Source organism: Myotis nattereri, assembly GCF_964212035.1.
Source record: "Myotis nattereri genome assembly, chromosome: 7".
Classification (NCBI taxonomy): Eukaryota; Metazoa; Chordata; class Mammalia; order Chiroptera; family Vespertilionidae; genus Myotis; species Myotis nattereri.
In genome coordinates, this window is record NC_138082.1 from 77,577,504 (window position 1) to 77,600,556 (window position 23,053).

At 51.6% G+C, this 23,053-nt stretch overlaps 1 protein-coding gene across 1 annotated transcript in view; it reads right to left on the minus strand.

Moving 5' to 3' along the window:
- Positions 1-2,454: 2,454 nt before the first annotated feature.
- The window catches only part of MGAT5 (alpha-1,6-mannosylglycoprotein 6-beta-N-acetylglucosaminyltransferase), a gene marked incomplete at its 3' end in the record, with an annotated part of 356,096 nt that continues 335,497 nt past the window's right edge, over positions 2,455-23,053 (minus strand). Inside the window, exons 15-17 of the mRNA XM_081095204.1 lie at positions 18,460-18,534; positions 8,179-8,336; positions 2,455-2,653 (exon numbers count right to left, since the gene is read on the minus strand). Coding sequence (XP_080951330.1) covers positions 2,455-2,653; positions 8,179-8,336; positions 18,460-18,534 — 432 coding nt within the window. The remainder of the gene's footprint in view (positions 2,654-8,178; positions 8,337-18,459; positions 18,535-23,053) is intronic.

The following is a 23,053-nucleotide window of genomic DNA, read 5'->3' on the forward strand; positions in this document are numbered from 1 at the left end:
CACACTCTGGGTGCCCTCCACCCAAGGCAGGCAAGAATCAAGTCCCTACTGGGTGTGGACCACTGCTGACCTGACTTGGGCCAAGTTAGGGGGGTGAGGGATGGCGGCCAGTACCTGTCCAGCGTCACTGCCTCTATTGATACAGCCTTCAACAACTGGGGTGTAAGTCACTGTGCCCCAGGAGCAGCAGACCCCTCTCCCCGTGGAACTGCCTCGCCTCGGCCAACACTGGGCTGGCAGAAGCTGAGGCACCTAATGGGGAAGGTGCCCTGCTGGGCACCTGAGCTGAGGCTCCCGACACAGGAGTGGGAAGGTGGGGAGTCCCCGAGCTTGGGCAGCCAACAAGCATTCATTCCTAGAAGCTTCTGGAACACAAGGCAGGCACCGAATCTTTCCACAGAATGTAGCTTCCTAGTTTCCACACTCTCTGAGTCCCTGTGCTGGTTTAATAAACAGCTATCCGCAAAATGGGTTGCTGAGCTTGGCAAACAGGTCTCGGCCCGCAGGCGCCCCCTGCTGGCCGGATGCCTGCACTGACAGCCTCACCATTGGGAGCGCCCAGAGGGCCCAGGAGAGGGCAGCACGGGCTCAGGAATTGTAGGCCTGGGCGCTCAATCCAATTCCCACAATTTAGGGTGCGGCCAAGAGGATCTTTCACAGAGAAAAGCAATTCCTAACAGCAAGGAAGGCAGTTGTTGCCCCTCCTAGCGCAGGTAACTGCCCTTGCAAAGCTTAAAAGAACACACACCCACACTCACTCACATCCTATTACAAGGTTTCCTTTCTTGTGTCCTTGCTGCTGGGCCCTGGCCTCCCCATCAGCACTCTCCCTTGCACATGCGTTCAGGGGTCACCTGAAGGGGGTGGGGGGGGGGAGGCCCTGGCTGCCCTCCTACCCCCTCCGTTCTCTAGGATTGGAGCTGGGATTCAGACACACTGAGAGTCGAAGTGAAAAAGGCCAGCTGAGCATTTGGTGCTATTTATGCCGAGGGAAGAGCTGAGAAGCAGGCAGAATCTAACTCCCCACACCTAAAGGTGCCGCACTCCTCTGTCCCCCTGAAACAGTCCTTCCTTTAGTCTCACTTCTCAAAGGCCCGCCGGCCATTCATCTTGCCAGCTCTTTGCCAGCCGAGGTGGGGCGGCTGCCCGAGGACATGCAGGGTGCTGGGAGGCCAGGGCCACCACCAAGGCTGGGTGGACTCCAACTACTCATAACAGGGAGACTCTAAGAGGGAGGAGAGGGCTCACGCTTACCCCGTGGGGATGCCAGGGCTTCCTAGGAAACGTACACCCAAAGCACTGGAACTGCCTGGTGGGGGCGGGGAACCCAGCAAAGCAGAGCGCAGGGCCTGGAAGGGGGGGTTCCAGTGAGTCTGACCAGGCCAAGCTACCAACGGGCTCATCCCTCAGAATACTGGTGCCTGGGCTGAGAGCCACCCCACCCCCACCCCCACCCCCACAGGTGATCGGCCAGGACAGCGACTCATTTTCACACTGCCCTGCCCCTGCTCCCCCGGTCAACATCAAGTTCGCCCAGAGCCCCATTCCCTGGGCTACGGAGGTTCCAGGCATTCAAAGGAATGTAATGCAAGCCCAAGGTTTGGATCCCAGCTCCAGTGGTGACACCAGGCCACAGGGGCCAGTTCACTTGTCCACTCCCAGCTCAAAGACAACGCTTGTAAGGGGTAAACATCATGACTAAGTCCAAGGGTAGTAGCTCTTTCCGTCCCGGTCCTGCCTTTCGGGATTTACCACCAACCACCAGATGTCTATTTCCCAATCATGTACTTCGTTCCCTGGCTGGGTTGTCCCCCCACATCTGGGGGTGCCTGTTCTGTAGCTGCCACCAAGCACACACACAAGATCTTCTTTTCTGCCACCACCTGCTTTGAGGAGCTAGGTCCCCACAGGGCACCCCGCCTCTCCCTCCTGCACCCACCTGAAGGAGACAGAACACTATTACAGTGAAGGTGATGGTAAACAGTGGGAAATCAAAAAAACAAGACCTGTGATCAGTTCCTCTCTGCCCTCCCCTGGCACCCTCCCCCTCCCAAATAAATAAGTTAATGGATTTAGGAATGTTCCCAAAAGTTCTTGCCAACCAGCTCAGTTACCCCCTGGTTTTGTTTTGTTTTAAATGAATCTTGAGATTCACGCTCTGCCCTGGAGCAAGTGCACTGAGGGATTCTCCCTGCAGTTGCTCCTCAAAAAATAAAGTTGTGCGGGGAAGAGCAGCCAGGCTCCCGGCCTGACGCCTGCCCGCCTTTGGTTTTGGTGAAAATGCCGCTGTGAGGCGCTGACCACAGCAGGAGTGATACCACATCGAAACCTTCCACCAAAAAGTTCAGGCTCTGGCGAGAGTCCCTGAATGACACCTGCCCCCCTGGCTCTGCCAGGAGAGGGCTGGAGCCGCTGTCTTCCCAGCACAGTGTGTGCAGGGCCAGCTGGTGGCCCCTAGAGACAGTCTTTGCAGAGAGCCACCTGGCCCTTGATGAAGTCCCGGCAGGGGCAGATCCTCCGGTGCCTGGGGTGGGCGCCTGCACAGCTGAACAGCAGGAGGTCACCTTGAAACACACAGTGCTTGCTCTTGGGGTCAAAGGAGGGCACCAGGATGTCCTTGGCCAGCTCTGAGCTTTGGCAGATCACCTCGTACCTGGAGAGGAAAAGCACAAGGTTGGAGGTGCATGGACTGTCCTCGTCACTGGCTCCTCCGCCCACCTCCTGAAGTGGGGAGCATGGTTGCTTCTCCTGCTTTAAATAGACAGCGACCAGTACCCTCTGACCCAGCAAGTCTCCACCCTCTGACCCAGCAAGTCCCCACCCTCTGACCCAGCAAGTCCCCACCCTCTGACCCAGCAAGTCCCCACCCTCTGACCCAGCAAGACTCCACTCCAGGCATGGGGCTAGAGAGAGGCGTGTGCCTGGATGTGTGTGGGGACACGCATTCAAGGCTGCTTGTGAAGACTGTATGTAAGCGTGAAAGTAAATAACCCAAACACCACGTGGGGAATGGGGAAGTCAACTTGGCGCATGTGCTTTGGGAGTTCCAGGCAGCCCCCGAAACAGGATGAGGTACAAATGCAAGTGGCGGTGCAGAGCTGTCCTGCAGGAGGCAGGTCGCAGAGCGGGAGGCACGGCGTGACCCAGCTCCACCTGTGTGTGTGTGCGCGTGCGCGCATGTGAGTGGGTGAGGGTATGGGTGTGTAAGAACGTGTGTGAGTGTGTGTGTGATGTATGTGTATGTGCATGTGAGTGGTTGAGAGCATGAGTGTGTAAGAACGTGTGTGGTATATGTGTGTGCGCCTGTAGTGGGTGGGAGTATAAGTGTGGAAGAACTGTGAGTGTGTGTGGTGTGTGCATGTGAGTGGCTGAGAGCATGGGTGAGAACGTGTGTGTGGTGTGCATGTGCGAGTGGGTGAGAGTATGAGTGTGTATAAGGTACGTGTGTGGTGCATGTGTGTGTGTAAGAGAATGTGAGTGTGTGTAATGTGTATATGTGAGACTGTGTGTGTGTCTAAAAGCCGAGAAGGCTATACATTAAAACCGTAACAATGGTTACTTCTAAGGAGTAAGGCTGGGGCAAAGTCGTGTAAAATTTAAATACAGGGTGTCCCAAAAAACTGCATGTACATTTTAAGAGCTGATAACTCTTTTGAAAATGAAATGATTTTAATAAACACTACCTTTATAATTATTCAAAGTGTGTGTACCTTTTTGGACACCCCAATTTTTACAGCTATGTTGAATGTTTTTATTGACGGCTCACAAAGATTCCAGCTGCATGGCCTTGGCCTCTGCAGCAGGAATCATCTCCCTGGTGCCCTGCTCATCAGAGGGAGGTGCTGCTCTGGGGCGTGGCTCACTGGACCTCTGCAGCCATGGCAACAGCAGTGCCCCCCCCCTCCCCCCAGGTAAGTGCTAGGCCTCAGGACTGCAGGGAGGAGTCTAAATCCTGACCCCAGCCTGTGCTCCTGCTCCTCTGCCATCTCCTACAGCTGGCTTGTCTGTGGGCTGCAGACCCAGTGACTCTGACTCTCCAGCTGGGACACTGCCTGGGCCCAACACTGCCGGCCTCTGTCCCAGAGAGGGGCCGTGCCTTCTCCTCCTGCTCCTTGGGCACCAGGTGTCCAGCCTGGTGCCTGCCTACCCCGTGGGGACAGTTCAGAGAAGAAGGTCCAGGCGGCCAGGCAGACCTGTGCCCTGGAGCCATGACTGAGCCTCTGTGAACTGGGGTAGATGATTCTTAACCACGGGAGGTGCGGGAATGACAGCAGCACCCCAGAGCACTGGGCAATGGCTAGCGCTGGGGGAGGTCTCAGGAAGTGGGAGCTGCTGTCACAAACATCATCGCCATCCTGGTCCTCTGCCTGGCAGACACTGGGTGGGCTAGGCTGCCGGCCTCCCTGCCACAGTGTGAACAGACACAGGACAACTGTCTCAGTTTTCCGACATTCACAGAAGTCTCGAGTCCTGCGGACAGGGGAGGGTCCAGCTGGGGACCCCGAGGTTTCCTGCTGTCCCTGCAAAGCTTCCAGGTCCCCCTGCCCCAGGCCCCATTCCTCCAGCCCCCTCCTGTCTTCCTCCAGCCAACTAGCACCCTCCTTGGCCCCACCCTTGCCAACACCAATCAGGCGATTTCCAGGGCATCTGGGGGATGCTGGTGGCTCTTGGGGCTGCCAGCCTGGCGCTCAGTGCTGGGGAGGGCAGCGCTCCCTCATATCTCGCCCCTGCAGTCACCAGTGGGCTCTGCGACTTCCCTAAATGCCCCATCACCTCTGGTCTTGGCACACCAGCCAGGAGGTGGAGGCGTGCAGAGGGTTAAGGTTGTGGAGCAGGAAGGCGAAGGCAGGAAGTAGGGCTTTATGGCTTTCCTAAAGGAAAAGAGATTCAGGGTTTCCAAGCCTACGCAGGCTATCCCAGCTGGCCAACCCACCGCGGGGGGTCTCCGAGCTCACATGTGCACCCAAGTTTCCATATGGAACGCGGCCTGGGAAACAGTACGCTCCAGCTCTTTGTTTAGGAGGATGATAGCACCTGCTGTATCTTGAGTCATATGCCTGGTACCCTGCTAAGCAGGAGCATGGAAATGTCTGCAACTCACCTCAGACCCCATGGCAGGGGCTGTCACTGTCAGTGGCCACAAAGAACCCTCCAGCTCCTGCCTGGTCACCTGGACTCAGACCCCAGGCTCAGCCTCCTGGTGTGAGTGAGCGCATCTCACCGGGGTGGTCGTGGGAGCAGCCTGCCTGCCCAGGGATGGTGTCGGAGACCACAGCCTTCCCACGGTCCAGGGTGTGGCACAGCTCTGGCCACCTCTGGATGCCACCCACCTGCTGGCCCCAGGGAGCGCTCCCTCCTCCAGCGGCAGGGCCCTGCCCCACAACCCTGGCCGCACAGGAAGGCCATGCCATCATTCCTGCTTAACTGGTGAGCGAATTCACCAGAGAGGTGAGGTGACTTTCCTAATCCTTGGAGTGTACCCAGAGCCCAGATGGCCTCCACGGCCCGCAAACCCCTCTCCACTGGGGGCCCTTCCTTTGCAGGGCATGCACGCCACTGTTCCAGCCTCCGTATTCCTGTGATGTCTGTCACCGGACACACACCCATTCACACCCACTCCTGCTCACACCCTCACACCTGCGCGGGGACCCTGGTGTGGTCTAGTCTCCCTTCTGCAGGGCGCCGCCTCTCCAGCGTCTCTTACAGGGCAGAGTTAGGGCTCCTGAGGCCCAATGCCTCGGTTTACATTTTATGGCTCTGGAAGAATCAGAGGGCAAAGGCCCGCCTCCTCAGGGGCCCCCGACTTCCTGAGAGGACAGAGCTGCTCATCCCCCTGACACACAGGGTGAGGGGCCGGAGCTGGCCTAGCCCTCCCATCGTCCCTGTCCTGGAGTCCCCCCCCCCCCCCCCCCCCCCCCCCCGCTACTTCCACGTGCCCCAAGCTCCCCTCGACCATTCTGAGTCAGGGCCACTCCCTCTTCTCAGGAACCAGAGCTCAGTTAAAACCCTCCCAAACTCAATAATATTTTATGAGATACAACTTGAAAAGGCAGCCAAATCACAAACAAGGTCTCATGGGACCGCACGTTCCTACTTATGGAGCGAGGCCCTCCCCACAGGCCCCCCCCCCCCCCCCCGGCCTGGACTTGGTTCGTCCCAGGTGTCCACCCACTGTGGTCAGAACTGCGCACGCTCTGTGCACAGGAGCTGTCGTTGCCCCTGCAGCACACACGCCGTGCCCTGCCTGCACCGGAGCTCAAGACCAGCTGCCGATTCCCGACTCAAGGTGACAGCACGGGACGCTCCAAAGGGCTCAATTCATGTCACAATCCAGGCCCGCAAGGGGGAGCAGGAAAGGCAGTGCTGGCGTGCGGAGCCCCTCACTGCTAACTGGCCATGGACATGGGTGGGCCGGGGCGCCTCGTGCTGAGGAGGCACTAACAGCTGGCAGACAGCTGGGGTTTTACAACACGGTCAGCATTTACAAAGCAGGCACAACGCATTCAGTAGGGCCCTTACATTCAGAGAATTAACTGCAGGCAGCTTTATTGCAATGTTAGCATTCCCTGCAGGCTCCCAAGAAGAAACCCACGTGGCTACAATGGGAGTTGTTAGGCACTCCATGGCATGGGGCCTGGCTCTCTTGGCTCCTCCTGGTGACCTGGGGCCTGCTCTCCCCACCCAGAGCTCTGGCTGCACATCATCTCACCATCACCCAGGATGTCCCCATTTTACAGATGAGAAAATCGAGGAGACAGAGGAGACTAGTCCATTGGCTCCCCTTCCTGTCTCCTCACTGGACCTAGGCCTGTGCCTGGGGGAAAGGCATGCTATGTGGGGCCTCGATCACGGGACCCGGGCAGCAGCATCCCTGTTTTGTGGGGACAGGTTGGGGGCGTTGAGACAATTCTGGGTGGACAGTCCCTAGTCTGCCCCCAGCAAGTCCAGACTCTGATGCATAGACACTGGGGGTTCTCAGAAAGCCACTTTGCTGCCAGAGCTGTTCCTAAGACAAGCCGGGGGGAAGCCCCTGCTGGACCCCAGAATCCGGGATGTGTGCGTGGAAATGGAAGCTCCTAGGACCACTGCAGGCTTTCCATAAATCCCAGAGCAGATTTCACCACAGCAGCACTGCACTGACTGGCTTGCCTAGCCTTTAGGTTGATGGGGAGCCAGGGCAGCCTCAGAACCTGGTCTCGGCGGGAAGAGGGCGTCTCCCACGTCCCTCCTCAGCAGGGCTCCCCTGCGGCTGAGACGCCAGAGCCACGTGCTCTTCTGAAATGGGTTTATACTTGGGAATAACGACCAGGCCGGCTCAGACAACTGTGCACGGGTGACCATGGGGCCGACCTCGTTCTCCGACAGGCACGAAGCCAGAGCGGGGCCAGGCACGCCTCTCTCCAGAGGACATTGTGTTCCTTAAACACCCTTTGAGACAGGGACAGAGCACTGCTCTACGGAGGGGGCCCTGAGTCAGAGGTCAAAGAAACCGCACATGGAAATTTGGGAACTGCAACTGCCAAACTCAAAATGCCAACGCAGAGGGAAGTGAGGGGCGTCAGTAAAAACAATGCAAGCACGAGGGCAAAAGCTCATGCAATCCAGACGGCCCCTCCTGGGCGCAGGCTGGCCCAGGTTCCCGGTGCCCACCACACCCACCTCCTGCCGAGGGACCTGGAAGGGTCAGGCCTGCTCATACCAGAGGAGCTGGACAAACATGCAAACAGGGACGGGCTGCAAGAGGGGAAGGTGGCGTGGACTTTGCTGTAGGCAGTTCTTGCCAGCTCCTTGCCCATGTCTCTCCTTCCTTCCTCACTCTAGGGCACAAGCTCACCCGCCACCTGCATGTCTCCGACTGCCGTGGTTCTGTGCCCACCTCCACTCCTATGGTTCTGGGGTATGACGGTAGCAAAGTGAACACCTCCCACAATCTTCAAGCCCAGCCATGACATTACTTATGCAAATAAAATGCCCTCATTCGAATTCTAAATATATCAGCATGCCAGGTGACCTCATCCACCTAACAATAAAAATGCCGCTAACTTTCTCTGGGGGGATCGCGCTGCAACCTGCTCACCGCCCCACATCTTTCCCCACAGCCCACGAGCCTGGAAACGGAACCTCATCCTGCTCTGGGCCGCCCCGCCCCGCCCCGCCCCGCCCCGCCCCAGCACTCACTTCAGCAGGTCCTTGTCCTTGTTCAGGTGCTGGAAGAAAGATGGCTCACAGATGAGCTGGTTCTCCTGGCACACCTGCTTGCAGGACTGCCCGGGCTCAGCCAGCTTCACCTGCAGGGCACTGAGGGGCGGCCACATCACCTGCCCGTGGCAGAAGTCCTGGAATGACAACAAAGCCATCAGCCAAGGGATCAGAGCTGCCACTTGCAATCCCCAGCCTGCCAGGCAGCCCACAGGGGAGGCAGCTGCTGCCAGGGCACAGGGAAGGGGAGCCTTGGTTGGGCTCAGGGCTTGTTGGCTGAAAACAGTTACAATGCCGTCCTGATTCAACAGCTAGAAAAACTGTCTGAGGACGTGTGAGAGGACGTGGGGTAACCTGCAGCCCATCAGGGAGGCACCCTGGCACAGGTGTGGGAGCTCAGAATGGGGCAGGGCCTGTCGTTTCCGGGATCTAGAGGGAGTGGAGGAAACCAGCAGGTCTAGGGAAGTCTCGGGTGGGCTGGGCTAATGCAAACTACTTTGCTTATATACCTTCAGGAGACATCTGATAACTTTGACAGCCTTTAAGTATTAAGATAAGTAGATTTTAAATCCAACGTACACCAAAGCCTACTGTGTGAGTGCACGGGATAGGCAAACAACCAGAGAAACCTGGGTCAGACCAGCCGTCTACATCCCTAGAAGCCCCGTGAGAATTTCTCTGCCTTCTGGATTCAGGGCAGCTCAACCCTGGATTAGGCTGGGGAACTGCAAGTCCTCCAAGGCTGGAGGCTCCAATACTGGCTTTAGAGCTTTTTTTTTAATGTTTTTATTAATTTCAGCAAGGAAGGGAGAGGGAGAGAAACATCCATGATGAGAATCATGGATCAGCTGCCTGCTGCACACCCCCTGCTGGGGATCAAGCCTGCAACCCGGGCATGTGCCCTGACTGAGAATCAAACTGTGACCTCCTGGTCGATGCTCAACCACTGAGCCATGCTGGCCAGGCATAGAGCTTTTCTTAAAAAAAAAAAAACAAAAAACAACAAAAAACCCCCACAGAATGTCTTTCCTTATATGACACCCACAGGCAGTTAGAAACTTTGCTTCTTATTCATTTTTAGCCTCTTGTGGTATGGGAAGCAGTCCCAGGAGTAAAATAAATGAGGAGAAAGACTCTGCCGTGTTAGATTAGGAGGTGATGTGGCCAAGGAAGGCACTTCAAGTTAGGAGGCTGGATCCGACGCTGTCCCTGGGGTGCTCTGGGCACGCTACCCAGTCTGGTCTGGGCTCCATCACTCATCTGTGGAAAGTGATGCTGACTTAGCGATGGAGCTGAGCGGAAGGCTGGCAAACAGCAGGTGGGCCACAAGTGCTCACTCCTCTTCCTGTCCCCCGTAGAGGGGATGCCTGTGCATCTGAGAAGCGGGGGCTACATGGCACCATGAAGTCTGCACAAAGCAAGTGCCCTCAAAGCTCCGCTGCAGGGTGGCTCTGTCCCTTCTGCTCACTTCTCAGTAGACCACTGCAGCCGACCGCCTCCACGCCCCTTCAGTGGAGAGCTCAGCGCAAGTACACATGCGCACGGGCCCCCGGCATGCTTACTCAGGGCTCCCTGGGGCTGGCCTGGCATCCTCTCAGAAGTCTGTTTTGGGAGACAATAGTAAAAATAGCAGCAGAAACTTCTTAAGCCTTAAAACTGAAGCGAGGAAGGTGTTCCCAGTAAGCACGGGACCAGGTAAGGCAGAAGGAGTGTGGGGATCTGGGCTGCAGTTACAGTCCCAGCTGGGGGACTTCACTGACATCCCTTGAGCTCTCTGCCTGCTATCACATCTAAAATGGAGAATACCACTGTCCTTCAGTCCTTATGTAATTCCTGTGAGCTACAGTGAGGCGGCTTTAAGAGGCACCTAGAAATGTTAAGGGTAATATTCTAAGGTCGACCATTACTTGCTGCCACAGTCCAGAGGTAAGAGGTCAAGTTGCCTGGAGTATGTATGACAATTTCTCCACAAGAGCCATCCCTTTGCCCAGGACCCCTTCACAAGCTTCTTCTCACCCCTGGATCAAGGCCCCAGGTGCTCATGGGAGGCTGGAGGTCTTGTTTCAGTCAACCAACCTCAGCCTAGGCTACCATGGCAATGCCAACCGGTGTCTTCTCCATAAGCACTCGTCCACTCACTCATGCATTCATTCATTCATTCATTCATTCACTCACGCATTCATTCACTCATTCATTCACTCATTCATTCAACAAAATACTGGCTAGGAAGCAGGAAAGCATAAGGGTTCAGAACTCAAACTGCCTGGGCTTGAATCTAGCTCCTCCACTTACTAGCAGAATGATCTTGGCTAGTTACATAATCTTGTCTCAGTTTTTGCTGTAAAATGAAGAAAACACCAATTTTCTAGAGCTGTAGAGGGGATTACATTAATTACAATGCGTAAAGTGCTCAGAAAGGTACCTGAGATAAACAGCACCATCTGCAGTTGGCTCTACTGTCACTATGTGCAAGGCACTCTCCTAGGCCCTTGGGGGTGACTCAGTGGAAAACTAAAAAGGAACCCAAACCCCTACCTTCATATAGCTTATCGTCAATGAGGGAGACAGAAAAACAGAGAAATGAATTATAAATAATATGTTAAAAGATAATAAGTGCTCTCAAAAGAATGAAGTGAGGAAAAGGGATGGAGATGTGGGGGATGAGAGAGTCCAGATAAGGCATTATGGAGAAGGTGACATTTTAATTAATTAATTAATTAATTTAGAGGAAGGAGGAGTGGGAGGGAGGGAGAGGTAGAGGGAGAGACAGAGATTTGTTGTTCCACATATTGATGCATTCACTGGTTGATTCTTGCATGAGCTCTGAAGGGAGACCAAACCTACAACCTTGGTGTATCAGGACCACACTCAAACCAGTTGAGCTACCCAGCCAGGGCCAAGAAGGTGACATTTAAGAAAAGACAGGAGGAAGTAAAAGAGGGAGCCACACAAGTATCTGTGAAAAACATTCCGGACAGACGGAAATCAAGACCAGAGGCTCTGATGATGGAGTGCCAAGCAGGTTCCAAAAGGAGCAGAGAATTCCGTAGGGTTGAACAGAGTGTGTGTTGGGGGTCAGAAGTAGGAGACAGGGTCTGGGGGGAGGGGGTTCCAGGGATCAGCACACACAGAGCTTTGGGGTCCACGTAAAGCTTTGTCTCATCCTGAGTGAGATGGAGCCACTGTGGAGTTCTGGGAGGGGAGTGGGCAGGACAGAAAGAAGCTGGGGAAAACTCTCACGGGGGAGTGAGGAAGTGGGAGCCCACATCACATCATAGGCAGGTAAACTATCAAAGGAAACAGTTTGTGGCGGGGGTGGGCAGTCGCAGAAGTCAACACAGCAAGGACTGGCGAAAACCAGGTCAATCTAAGATGGAGGAAAAATTGATCAGAGACCGACCCCAAAGCTCATTATAATGAAAAGGCCAGGACACTTCAGAAAGGACCATATTTGAGTAGGAACAAGGTCCCCCTGCCCCAACCAGAGGCGGAGGCAGAATCTGGCACCAAGTTCAGAAACAACCCAGCCTTGGAGACACATAAATACATCCCAAGCACTGACTACCCCGGAGCAACCCACTCTCGAGTCCGCCGTGGCCACTGGGATGTGCACTTGCGCTTCTTTAGCAGGTGCCTTCCGTCCCAGATGCACAACCAGGGGAGCAGTGGGTGCAGTCACCTCTGGGCTCACCCTCTCCTGTCTCCAGGGACCCTGCTCTGGCCTCTTTCTCTCAACCTAAAGAAAACCTGCTTTCCTCCTCACTCGGACTGGCTCTTGGATTCTCTCCCGGGAAATCAAGAACCTACAGGTGGTGGAGTCCTTAGGGGTCCCATTTCAGATTCCCTCCAACTGCCCCCCACCCCCCGCCCCCCGCATGACAGCAGAGTGGCAGGATCTGCTGTGCTGAGATCAGAGAGCAGGAGCACAGCAAAGGCAGAGGCAAGCAGCTGTGGGGCTATGGGACTGTGCAGCAGGGAGACCATGGCTTCAGACCAAACTGGCTTCTCTGTTCGGCAAACCTCCATCACTCATGCCTCACATGCTGGCTTTGAAGGCTTTCTCATCATCCACTCAAAACTTTACAAATGACTGTTCAAATCTTCCCTAGGTGCAAGAAATAGGAACATGAATGAAGCACAGGCTCTGGCTCAAAGGCTCCGTGCACAGTAAGAGAGGCCAACATGAACAAAATTAAAGAACAGTACAAAACAGACGTCCAAACAGGAATGCACCAGTCACTCAGAGGAGAAAAAGAATGAACTCTGGGGGGAGAGGAAGGGTGATGGTGGTAGCTATCAGAGAAGGCTTCCAGAAAATAGGGGATTTTAGATGGGTTTTGTAGGCTGAATAGGAGTTAGTGGCTTATCACTAACAGGGTGCTTTGCGGATAACTGGTGCTCATTAAAGGGCTGTTGAACTGAATTTAATGGTTTGGCCTCTTGGAGCTTCGACAGAAGTAGAACAATATTGTAACCAAGAGAGGCTTTATACACACAGAATGAAACATAAATAGTAATTTCCAATCTGGTTAATGAGCCCACTCAGAACACAGAACAATTATTTCAACCAGTCACCAAATTTCCCTAAATTTGCTTGACTATTCTGGAAATTTCCTGCAGTAATTGTAATGAGAAGGGTTTATTAACACAAATTTATAGAAAAAGCAATGTTCTGAACAAATGAACACAACTTATTACAAAAAAGTTAAGGGTGCTGCTGCTTTTGTAACAAAGGCTAAGTGACAGCAATGGTGACAACGTTATTCAAAAAAATACCAAGAGAGCTAGAGAAGAGGGGGTGGGCTCCTCCCCAGAGAGAAGCCCTCGGTGGAGGGGCAGTCCCTCCCTTGGGTGTAGAGGATGGGATCCTTTCCACAAGCTACCCAGTCCAACCAAACCCTTAACAGGGTTACTACATCCATGACATGTCAGGTGCAAACGGATTGTCTGGAACCAAAAAGATAGGTTCAGATATAGATCTGGAAGCAGGATTAAGAGTAAGATCAGGAATTTGTGAAAAAAAAAAGGGGGGGGGTGTGGGGACAAGTTCTAGGTCATGAAATTGGGGTTCAGGCCAAGTTCGGCCAGTTATTTGAAGGGTAAGGGACACATTTACTATTTATGTCACAGCTGGAAATCCAGGAACAGAAGACGTGCTCAATAAATACTGACTGACTGACCAGATTTAACATATCTCGGTTGCCTGTTGGCACCCACCATTCTCAGCTTGTGCTGTCCTCAAAAGGAGTGAAGTCCGTCCACGGGTGCCCTGGGGCTGATTCTCAGTGATGGGAGAGTGTGTTCCCCTCCTGGGCAACAGAGAAGGTGGCGGGGGACTAAGCTGTGGTGACTGATCTCCAAGAATGATCTTCACACGTGTATATCAGTGCCAACACGCTCTCTCTGGAAAGAGTCAGATTCACACCTCTCACATTCCATCTCCTTCGACTGCTAGGAGTCGGCCCAGGAGAAAGGAAAATGTACGTCCACATGCACGTGAATGTTCACAGCAGCTAGATGGTGGGGACAGCCCAAACGTCCACCAACTGGTGAATAAACAAATTGCGGTACATCCATACAATGGAATACTAGTCTGCAATGAAGAAGGAATGAGGCACGGATCCATGCTAACGTGCATGAACCTAACATTATGCTGAGGAAAAGAAGCCAGAAGTCTCCAGCAAAGGCACGTCTACAGAGACAGAACAGATCAGCACTTCCTGGGGCTTGGGTCAGGGAGCAAGGACCGACTGCAAATAGGCCCAAATGAGCTTTTCGGGGTGATGAAGCTATCAGACTAGACTGTCAAGGTAATGGCACAACTATCAATTTATTAAAAAAGACAACAACAACACTGAATTGTATCCTTACCAGGAGTGAATTTTAAGGTTTGACAACTATACCTCAATGAAGCTGTTTGAAAAACACACCTTGGTTAGTTTCTGGGCTCCTTTAGTGGTGAGTAGCTAAGGCCTTCAGAGGATTTATTCAGGCACTGTCTTAGTCCTAAACATGTATTTATTAATCTATTGATTCCTCCACCAGCCCTAAGGGGTAGGGAGTATTACCCCCACTGCACCGAAGAGAAACAGCAGTGAGGTTAGGAAACTTCCCTGCTTAATCATTACCTGCTTTGGGATCAGCAATGGCTGGGCAAACAGCAAACATTCCCCACACTAGTGATAACCTCTTCGCTTTTCAATTCCTTTTCTTCTTGCCCTGCAGCCTGTCACCTCCACGTTCCCGCCACTATCCAGATTCACCACCAGCTGTGCCCTTACTCCCCAGGGGTTCAAGATGGGCTCCAATGAGCCCATTTCCCGGAACTAAAGCTGATTCCACAGTGGCTCCTGGAGTTAACTCGTTTTTTCTTCCCTATCTCCAAAATGCTTTTCACGTGAATTACACAGCGCTTTGCAAAATAACATGAGCACAATCACCCTCCATATTTACAGGGTCTATCCCGCAAGTAGGAGATAGTGTCGAAGAGCATAGGTATGGTTTTCAGAAACCAATCTGAACATTCCTTTACAAGAACCCGCTAACTCTCTGGCCCGAGGCAGATACCTAAGTCTCTCCCAGGAAATGCACACTGAGAGCCTCAGGCGAGGGAAGACAGTGCTCTTGGTCTCAGATCACCAGGGATTGTGGCCTGTCCACCAACCCCTGCTGCTGGAGACAGGACCTCAGTTAGAGAGACGATTTAAAAGAGCTTGCAATCCAAATCGGCATTTTTAGTACAGCGCAGGGGAGGCAAGGACGTTGAAGGGGAAAGCAGGCGGTTTCCCCGGAGCCAGGATTCTTTCCGTTGGGGGCTCCTGCGGGCTTGGCGGGCGTGGAGGCAGGTTCCTGCTGCCAGCAGCTCCACCACACGCTGCAGCCCGGGCTCTCGCAATTGCTGCCAATCGGCTCCCTCTGCTCCCGCTGTCGGGGATCTGATGGGCACTTTGAAAGGGCTCTGGGATGAAAGCTTCCTTGTTCCCCGCAGATCACAGGAGGACTTGCAGGCAGAGATCAGCCTAATTAGAGCTGTGGCCCCTGGGGAAGCATGAGGGGCTACCACCTCTTCAGAGCTTGAGGTTTCTTGTTCAAACCAGACACACCGCTCTGAGTCCCACTGCTCTTTGAATATGGCCCTCTAGCTGCAAAGACAAGGAACCCCAAAGCTCCGGCTGGGGCCAGAGGCGGTCCTTCCAGGCAGAGGACCCATCCGCCAGCCAGTGGGGCTCTGGCTTCACCTTCCCCGCGGAGCTGGGAACTTACGGAATCAATGAAACCCTCAGAGGCCCAGGGTAAACTCAGAACAGCCCCTTTACTGCTTTGTGCCGCACCGGGAGATGCTTAATAAGAAACACCTGGAAGATGCTTAGAGTGATTTTCCCAAACCCCATCTGACAGCATCACGGCCCTCACCTGGCCGTAAAGCCTTTACTTCCTGTTGTCCCAAGATCAAATCTGAAATCTCCCGCTGAGCCTCACCGTTGTTGTATGATCTGCCTCCTCCTCCAGCCTCATCCTTCATACCGTCTCTCCCTTCAGCCACAACTAAACTTCCAATAATTCACCTCCATTTCTCTTCGTTTTTTTCCTCCATCCTCCCCATAGCCCCAGTCTGCCTCCAGGACTCATCTTTTGCAAATGCCTTGGGAGAGAATCTCTGAGCCAAGCACCGCAAAACATCCTGGTCACATCACTATCACAGGGCGTAACCTACACCAGAGGTGTTTCCTGTGGCTCTGACTGGCTTCTCTATGACAACTGAAGCTACCCGAGGACAGGGGCTAGTTCTTGGACATCTTTTCTTCCCCAACTCCCAGCACATGGCCGGGAGTCCACAGCACAGGGCTGGGGGTTCACAGCACACAGCTGACATCTTTGCAGAGCGGATGAATGAACAGCAGCAGGCAAGAAAGAACTCTGGGTGTCTGTGAGTCACAGACTCTGCAGAGAAGTCCCACCCAGGAGGTGGAGTGAAAGGGCAGTTTCACCAGCATGTCTAAGTGACCTGTTTTCCAATCACAGGTGCTTCCTGGTACACATGAAAAACAAAACAAAACAAACTCAGCCTCTCACTCATTCATTCCTTCAATGGGGAGTTATAGTGCACCTACTGTGTGCCAGGCAGAGGCCCAGGCACGTGGCATTGAGAGGTGAGCAAGCCGCATGGCCCCTGCATCAGGCAGCATTCAGCAAGGTTTGGGGAGTGTGGCCTTTGTGTCCGAAAGGAAGCCGAGGAATAGATTTACAGAGAACAGGCCACATAAGGACTTTTAAGGACTAGCTGGGATTCAAGAGTCTTAGGAAAGAAAGAAATAAAAGCCTTCGAATAAACTTGATAAAGAGTGTTTTCGCTTGTGGTGGTGAGTAGCCCTTTTCCCTGAGAGGAAGTGGAGAGAGGAGAGGAGGAGGTGGGGTTCAGGAGCGGGAATCCTGGTAGACCCTCAGGAAGCCTCCCCTGCCGTTGGTAAGAGCCGTCTTAAAACTCACTGCCCGGGGAGGTCACAGAGCCCCGCCCCACGTCAGGAAGGACCCGAGCTCCCTGAGTTGAGAACATGGGCAGCGCAGCTCTGGGCCACCTGCTGTGGCCGGGCCCCGCAATGCCATGGGTGCAGCCTGAGCTCCCACCGGCCCAGCATCCGCCTTGAGTCCAGGGTTGTGAGCCTGTGAATGTGCGTGTCCAGAGGATGGGGCTACTCCTGCCACCTCCCAGGATTACGTGAGAATTAAATGAGATGGTGACCGTGGCATACACGGCAGAGAGTCTGTAGGCAAATGGCTGTGAGGGTTAGGATGATTATACTGTCATTCTTAATTTAGGTGTCATACAAAAACTGAAGGATAATAATTCAAATGCTTAGGTCTCGTGGTGAAGTCTGATGGGTAATACTGTGTAACGTATTATAATAATAAAACACTTATGTAAGAATACAGTATTACACATGCTATAATGTATAAGCAATCAGCATATTAGTTTGCATTTATTGAGCACTGTGCCAGCCCTGGTCTAAGCACTTCCCATGTACTAGCTCACATTTAATGCCCACATCAGCCCTAGCCATTCTATTACTATTCTTATTTCAAAGGGGAGGAAACCAAGGCAGAAGCTGAGTAACACACCTGAGTCATAGGACCAGAAAGTGGTGGTGCTGGGATTGGGGCCCAGGTGGCTGGCTGCAGAGTGTACCATCCCGTGGGTCCCCCCAAAAATCAGAAGCCCAGACTGCCGCCCTGCAGCCTCCGCCCCCAGCTCTGCCTGTCCGGCAGCAGCACAGGCCTGTCCACAGCTCACCACTCCGTCAACCCAAATCATTCCTCTGAAGCTTACATTGGGCCCGTGATCTTTGCCTCTTACATTTTCAATGTACCGTTTCCATTTGAGGCTGCACAATCCTCACCCCCTATTGTATAAAGGCTTCTTGATCACCCCAAGGCCTCTGCTTTGCCCTTGAAGAGGAGCCCCTATTTCTGGACTCTGGTCAAGCAGTTCATACTCCGCTACCCACAGGGGCTCTCGGTCTGTCTATTTCTAGCTCGGTGTTGCTTTTGAAGCCTAAGGAATTAAAATGTTACAAATGATAGCAGTGACAAGCTTGGCCTTTACTTCCATGAGCACGGGCCACAGCTTCCACACTCTGATGGGGTCATGGGACTTACGAACCCTCCCCCACCCCACCCCCTGGTGTGCAAATAAAGTTCTGCTTTTATCTGCTTTATATAACTTAGGTTTCATTTCAAGTTTCACTTGAAAAGGGGTCCTGTTTTAAAACATGTTTGAAAACCATCTTGATGTTTGAGAAGTCCTAACGTATTTGGAATGACAGGACATTTATTCAAGGAATGCTTAGAAACCACAGGCTCCCATCCTGACCTCACTTAGGGTGAGGAATGACCACAGGCAAGACCAGGGAGCTGTCTCTATGTCCCCTCCCCACCAGGTCTTTGTGACGCCTCTCAGAGTGTGGGCAGGTGCAGGTCTGATGGTCAAGCAGGTTTTCATCTTGACCATCCAGTTTCTTCCCTCAGTTCTCATTTGGCCTCCACTGTCATAAAGAACATTCTTCCCCCAATGACAGACTGACTCCCCGGGTGATCATGACAGGGCCTGCTTCAGAATTCCAAAAAACCATTATCCAGCCTCTAAAGTCTTTCAAATCAGGAAAAGGACCCCAGAAACATGGTGCACCCTTAACCGTTCGTGAGAGGCCTCCTGGGTAACAGGAAGCAGGACACGGAGACATAGGGACTTCCGGAGAGCCTCACCTGCTTCTCAATGAAGGCGTTGATTCTCTGCAGCACCCCCTCACACGTGAACTCATACGGCATGTACGGCTCGATCTGTGGACACAGAACATGGTATCACAAAAGAGGGAGACACAGGAACAGGCAACACCCAGTCCACCTCGGACTCACACTCAGTGCCGATGTCTGTGTCAGCCTTGTGAGGGGCTACGGCTATGAACTTGGAAGTCAAGAGTCCTGGGTTCACACACTCACTGCTCCTTACTAACTGTGGGACTCTGAGCCACTTACCTTACATCTCTGAGCCTCAGGGTTTCATGTGTGAAACAGTGATGAGAAAAACCTATCTCTTCGAAGCTGTGGTGAAGATTATTTAGGGGGAGAGGAGAGTAAGCATTAGTTCAGTGCCCAGCACTGAGTAGGCATTCAGCAAATGGTGGGGATATTCCCTTCTAGAAGGTAAGCCCCTGGGGCAGCATCATGGCTGCTCTCAGTGCCAAGCAGTGTGGCACCTGTGTGGATTCAACATGCACTCAAACATCTGCTGAATGAATGCATGCCCACTGCTCTGAGAAAGGCCTGCGATCAGTGGTTTAAGGCCCCACCACAGTGACAAAAGCATTGTTCTACTTTTGTAGGTGAGACTGACATGTGGTGAAAAACCAGAGTGTACATAGTGCCACAAAGAGTTCATGTAGAGGGTCCTGGGAGGCTGGAAGGCCGAAGCCGACTTATACTCAGGCTGGGCTTTTAAGGTCAGCTAAGATTCCAGCAGGCCAAGGTGTGGAAGATATCCTCAGCATAGCGAGTGATGTGAGATTAGACACTGAAGATGGGTAGATCTACACAGCAGGCAGGTAGAGCTCAGAATCATGGAGTCTGGAGACAAGGCTGGGAAGAGGTTCACTGGATTTCCACGAAAGCCTTGTGATCTCTAGGCTAAGGAGCCAGGCTGTGAGGGTAGCCAGAGACACAGAGGGGCTTTGGGGGTGGGGGAGGCAGTCTGATCAATCATGTGACACCTGTGGGAAGGGACAAAATGAGTTTGGTCTCTGCTGCACAGTGCCTGTGCCAACATTGTGCAGCCTGGGCTTCGGGGGCAGCCAGCTAGGATCAGCAACCGAAAAGGAAATTCCACTTGGCAGAAAACCATCAGCAATTCAGTGTGTGACAGCTTCAGAGAGCCCCACAGCACTGTCAACAATGGAATAGAAGGCACCTTCACCATTGCCTTCTTAAGTCTAAGTCTATACTTGCCTATCTTGAGTCTACTGGGTAGAGGAATTGGACAAAACATCTACGAGTTGAGGCCAGTTGAAAATGGGACAACTGACCAAGAAGACAGCCTTCTGTGAGCATACAAGCAGTTGGTCTCAAGGCATCTTCTTCCTTTTGTGTGTGTGCTGATTTACACACTACTTTTGAAATCTTCAACCATGATTGTTAATTTCATGACATATCGTCAAACTCACAACTAGATGGTGTGTCACACAAGACAAGTTGTATCTCACCATCCCTGCCCACATCCATCCAGACAGAACTGAAAGACGCTCAGCGTAAGTATTATAACATCAGGGCATGATTATTCTACAAGAACAGACGTCATTCTGTGCCAAGATAATGCATTTCCAAAGAGTTCAAAACACTTTGAAAAACTGACTTCCCTTGTGTCTTCTCATCTCAAGCTTTTGCGCTTGCTGTGTCCTTTCAAACCCAGATGTACGTAGCCCTTCATACCAAATGTAAACCTTTCTTTTCTTATTTACTCAACCAATGGATGATTCCAGAAACATTCTGTAAATGGAAGTTAATTAATTCAAAGGGCTCAATGCAATACAGAAAAATGGCTCTTCCTGTGTCCTCCTAGCAACCAAACTCAGATAACCAAAGGGAGGCTGACTCATTCATTGCTTTGTGGTCCAATTCACTGTTTTAAAAAATTCATAGCCAAATAATTTTACTATAAAGGAAAAGCAAAAAAAAAATGGTATCTGTAAGCCATCTCTGCCACCCTGAGTTGCACTGGCCACCCTGCTGTGGACGGGAGCAGGGCTTCTGCATGGGAAGCTCTCCAGAAACCTGATTTCGGGGCTGAAAAACACTAGCAAGCCGCCCACGTAGAAGCTGCTAGGCAGGTTGGAGTGTGTGTGTGTGTGTGTGTGTGTGTGTGTATGTGTGTGTGTGTGTGTGTGTGTGTGTGAGAGAGAGAGAGAGAGAGAGAGAGAGAGAGAGAGAGAGAGAGAGAGAGGGAGAGAGAGAGTGTTTTCTGCACGACAGTCCTTTGGAACACAAGTCAAGGCCTCTTTGAGGAGTGGAATGAAAGGGAATGCTGGTTTCACATCCAGTCATGGACAAACCCAAGCAGGGCCATCGTGGAGAAGCGGGAGAAGGTCTTGGTCATCCTGTTTGGTGGAAATAGGGCTGTTACTCATATGGCCACAGGAAGGGTGCCTGCTGGCCACACTGTATGGTTCCTGCCGGCTTTGGGAACTTCCCATTATCTCCCCTCCTTCTCCTCCATTTTCTCTCTGGGTTTCAACCTGGATAATTTCTATTAAGAAGTCTTCAAGTTCAATGATATTTTCCTGTGCTGTGTACTGTCCAATGATAAGCCCACTGAAAGAGTTCTGAACCTGTGTTTTCAGTACCAGCATTTTCTCATTTGGCTTTTAAAAAGTTTCCAGCTCTCTCCTGAAATTCCCCCTCTCTTCACTTATGCTGTCCACCTTTTTTACCAAGTCTTTTAATGTACTGATCTTAGCATTTTAAAGGGGCTATATGATAATTCCAACTCCTGGGCTATCTCTAGGTCTGATTTTATTCATGTTTCCTCTCTTAATGATGGGTCATGCTTTCTTGCTTTTTTTTTATTGTTGTGTAATTTTATTTTATTTTTTTTATATATATATTTTATTGAGTTTTTAGAGAGAGGAAAGGAGAGAGATAGTTAGAAACATTGATGAGAGAGAAACATCGACCAGCTGCCTCCTGCACACTCCCCACTGGGGATGTGCCCGCAACCAAGGTACATGCCCTTGACCGGAATCGAACCTGGGACCTTTCAGTCCGCAGGCCAACGCTCTATCCACTGAGCTAAACCGGTTTCGGCTGTTGTGTAATTTTAAATCTTGTAGTTATAGATGAGAAGGCTTGGCACCAGATTTCTGATCCATTTCTAACAAGTGGAAGGGTTTCAAAGATAATAGTTTTGGTATTAATCTCATTCCTTACTTCATCTCTCTTTCCTACCTTATCTTTCCCTTTATTGTACTTCATTAAATGATTTTTGTTTTAAATCTTGACAAACTAGTTTAAAAAACCTAGGGTTCAATCCAGGTTTTACTACTTACTAATTGTGTGATCTTGAGTAAATTACTTAATTTCCTTAAATCTTAATCTTCTCAAATGAAGAAGGATTGAATGGGATGAAGCTCATAAAGGTATACAGAAAGACTCTACATGTGTAAAAAGAGGTTCTCTCTGTATCAGCTACTATTATACTTACTTGTTTTCCATTAAGTGGCCTACATAGGTTGGAGTAAGATGAAAAAGGCTGATCAGGGTTCTACAATGTGGAGCACTGAAGTTTCATGGAGTGAACAGGGCCAGCATCACGTAGGAGTGAGCAGATGGAATTCGGTGCCCACACCTAGTACCTTATGTAGCAGACATTCATTCCCCTTAGACTTTTGTTTGACAAAAGGAGGACTCCATGATCCATGATTTTCTGCCTCTATATTAGCTTTTAAATTACTCCTCTGAAAGGAGATGGGCACTTAACTAAGTATGTGGGTTGTATGAAGTCCCCGAAAATATATGATGAAGTCCTACATCCCAGTACCTGTGAATGTGATCTTTTTTTGTAAACAGGATATTTGTAGATGTAATTGAGTTAAGATGATGTCATCCTGGATTTGATGGGCCTTAATCCGTATGACTGATGTCCTTTTAAGAAGTAGAGAAGACACACACACACACACACAGACTGCCATGTGATGACTAAGATAGAGGTTCAAGTGCAGCAGTGAAGTCAAGGAACACCTGAGCTACCAGAAGGTGGAAGACACAAGGAAGGGTCCTCTACTAGGGGCTCTGAAGGGACCATGGACATGCCAACATCTAGCCTCTAAAATCGTAAGGAAACCATTTCTGTGGTTTAAGCCACTGAGTTTGTGGTTCTTTGTATGGCAGTCCCAGGAAGTGAATTTACTAAGTTATCGGGAGGCTCAAGAAAGAAGGAAGCCCTTCCATCCCCATGGGCATGCCTTTCTGCTGAGGCTTTTGATGTGCTGAACTTTCCAGAAATCTCTCTCCACTTGCACTCCTCAATTGTTTGCATGCTGTTATGGGCACTGAACATAATCTGCAAACATCTATTCCTCCCTCTCTCCATCCATCAGGTGTGCTGGGTTTTGAGAATATAAAAGTGAGACAGATATAGTCACTGCTTTCATGTTTCTTAGAGTCTAGTGGAAATCCAGACTATCAATGACAAAGATAAGGACTATATTATTATATATGTAATACTAATATTGACTTAATAATACTAACTAACCGCATACCAGGTGGTAGACTCTGCACTTAAGCTCTTTATACTCACTAAATCTTCACAACT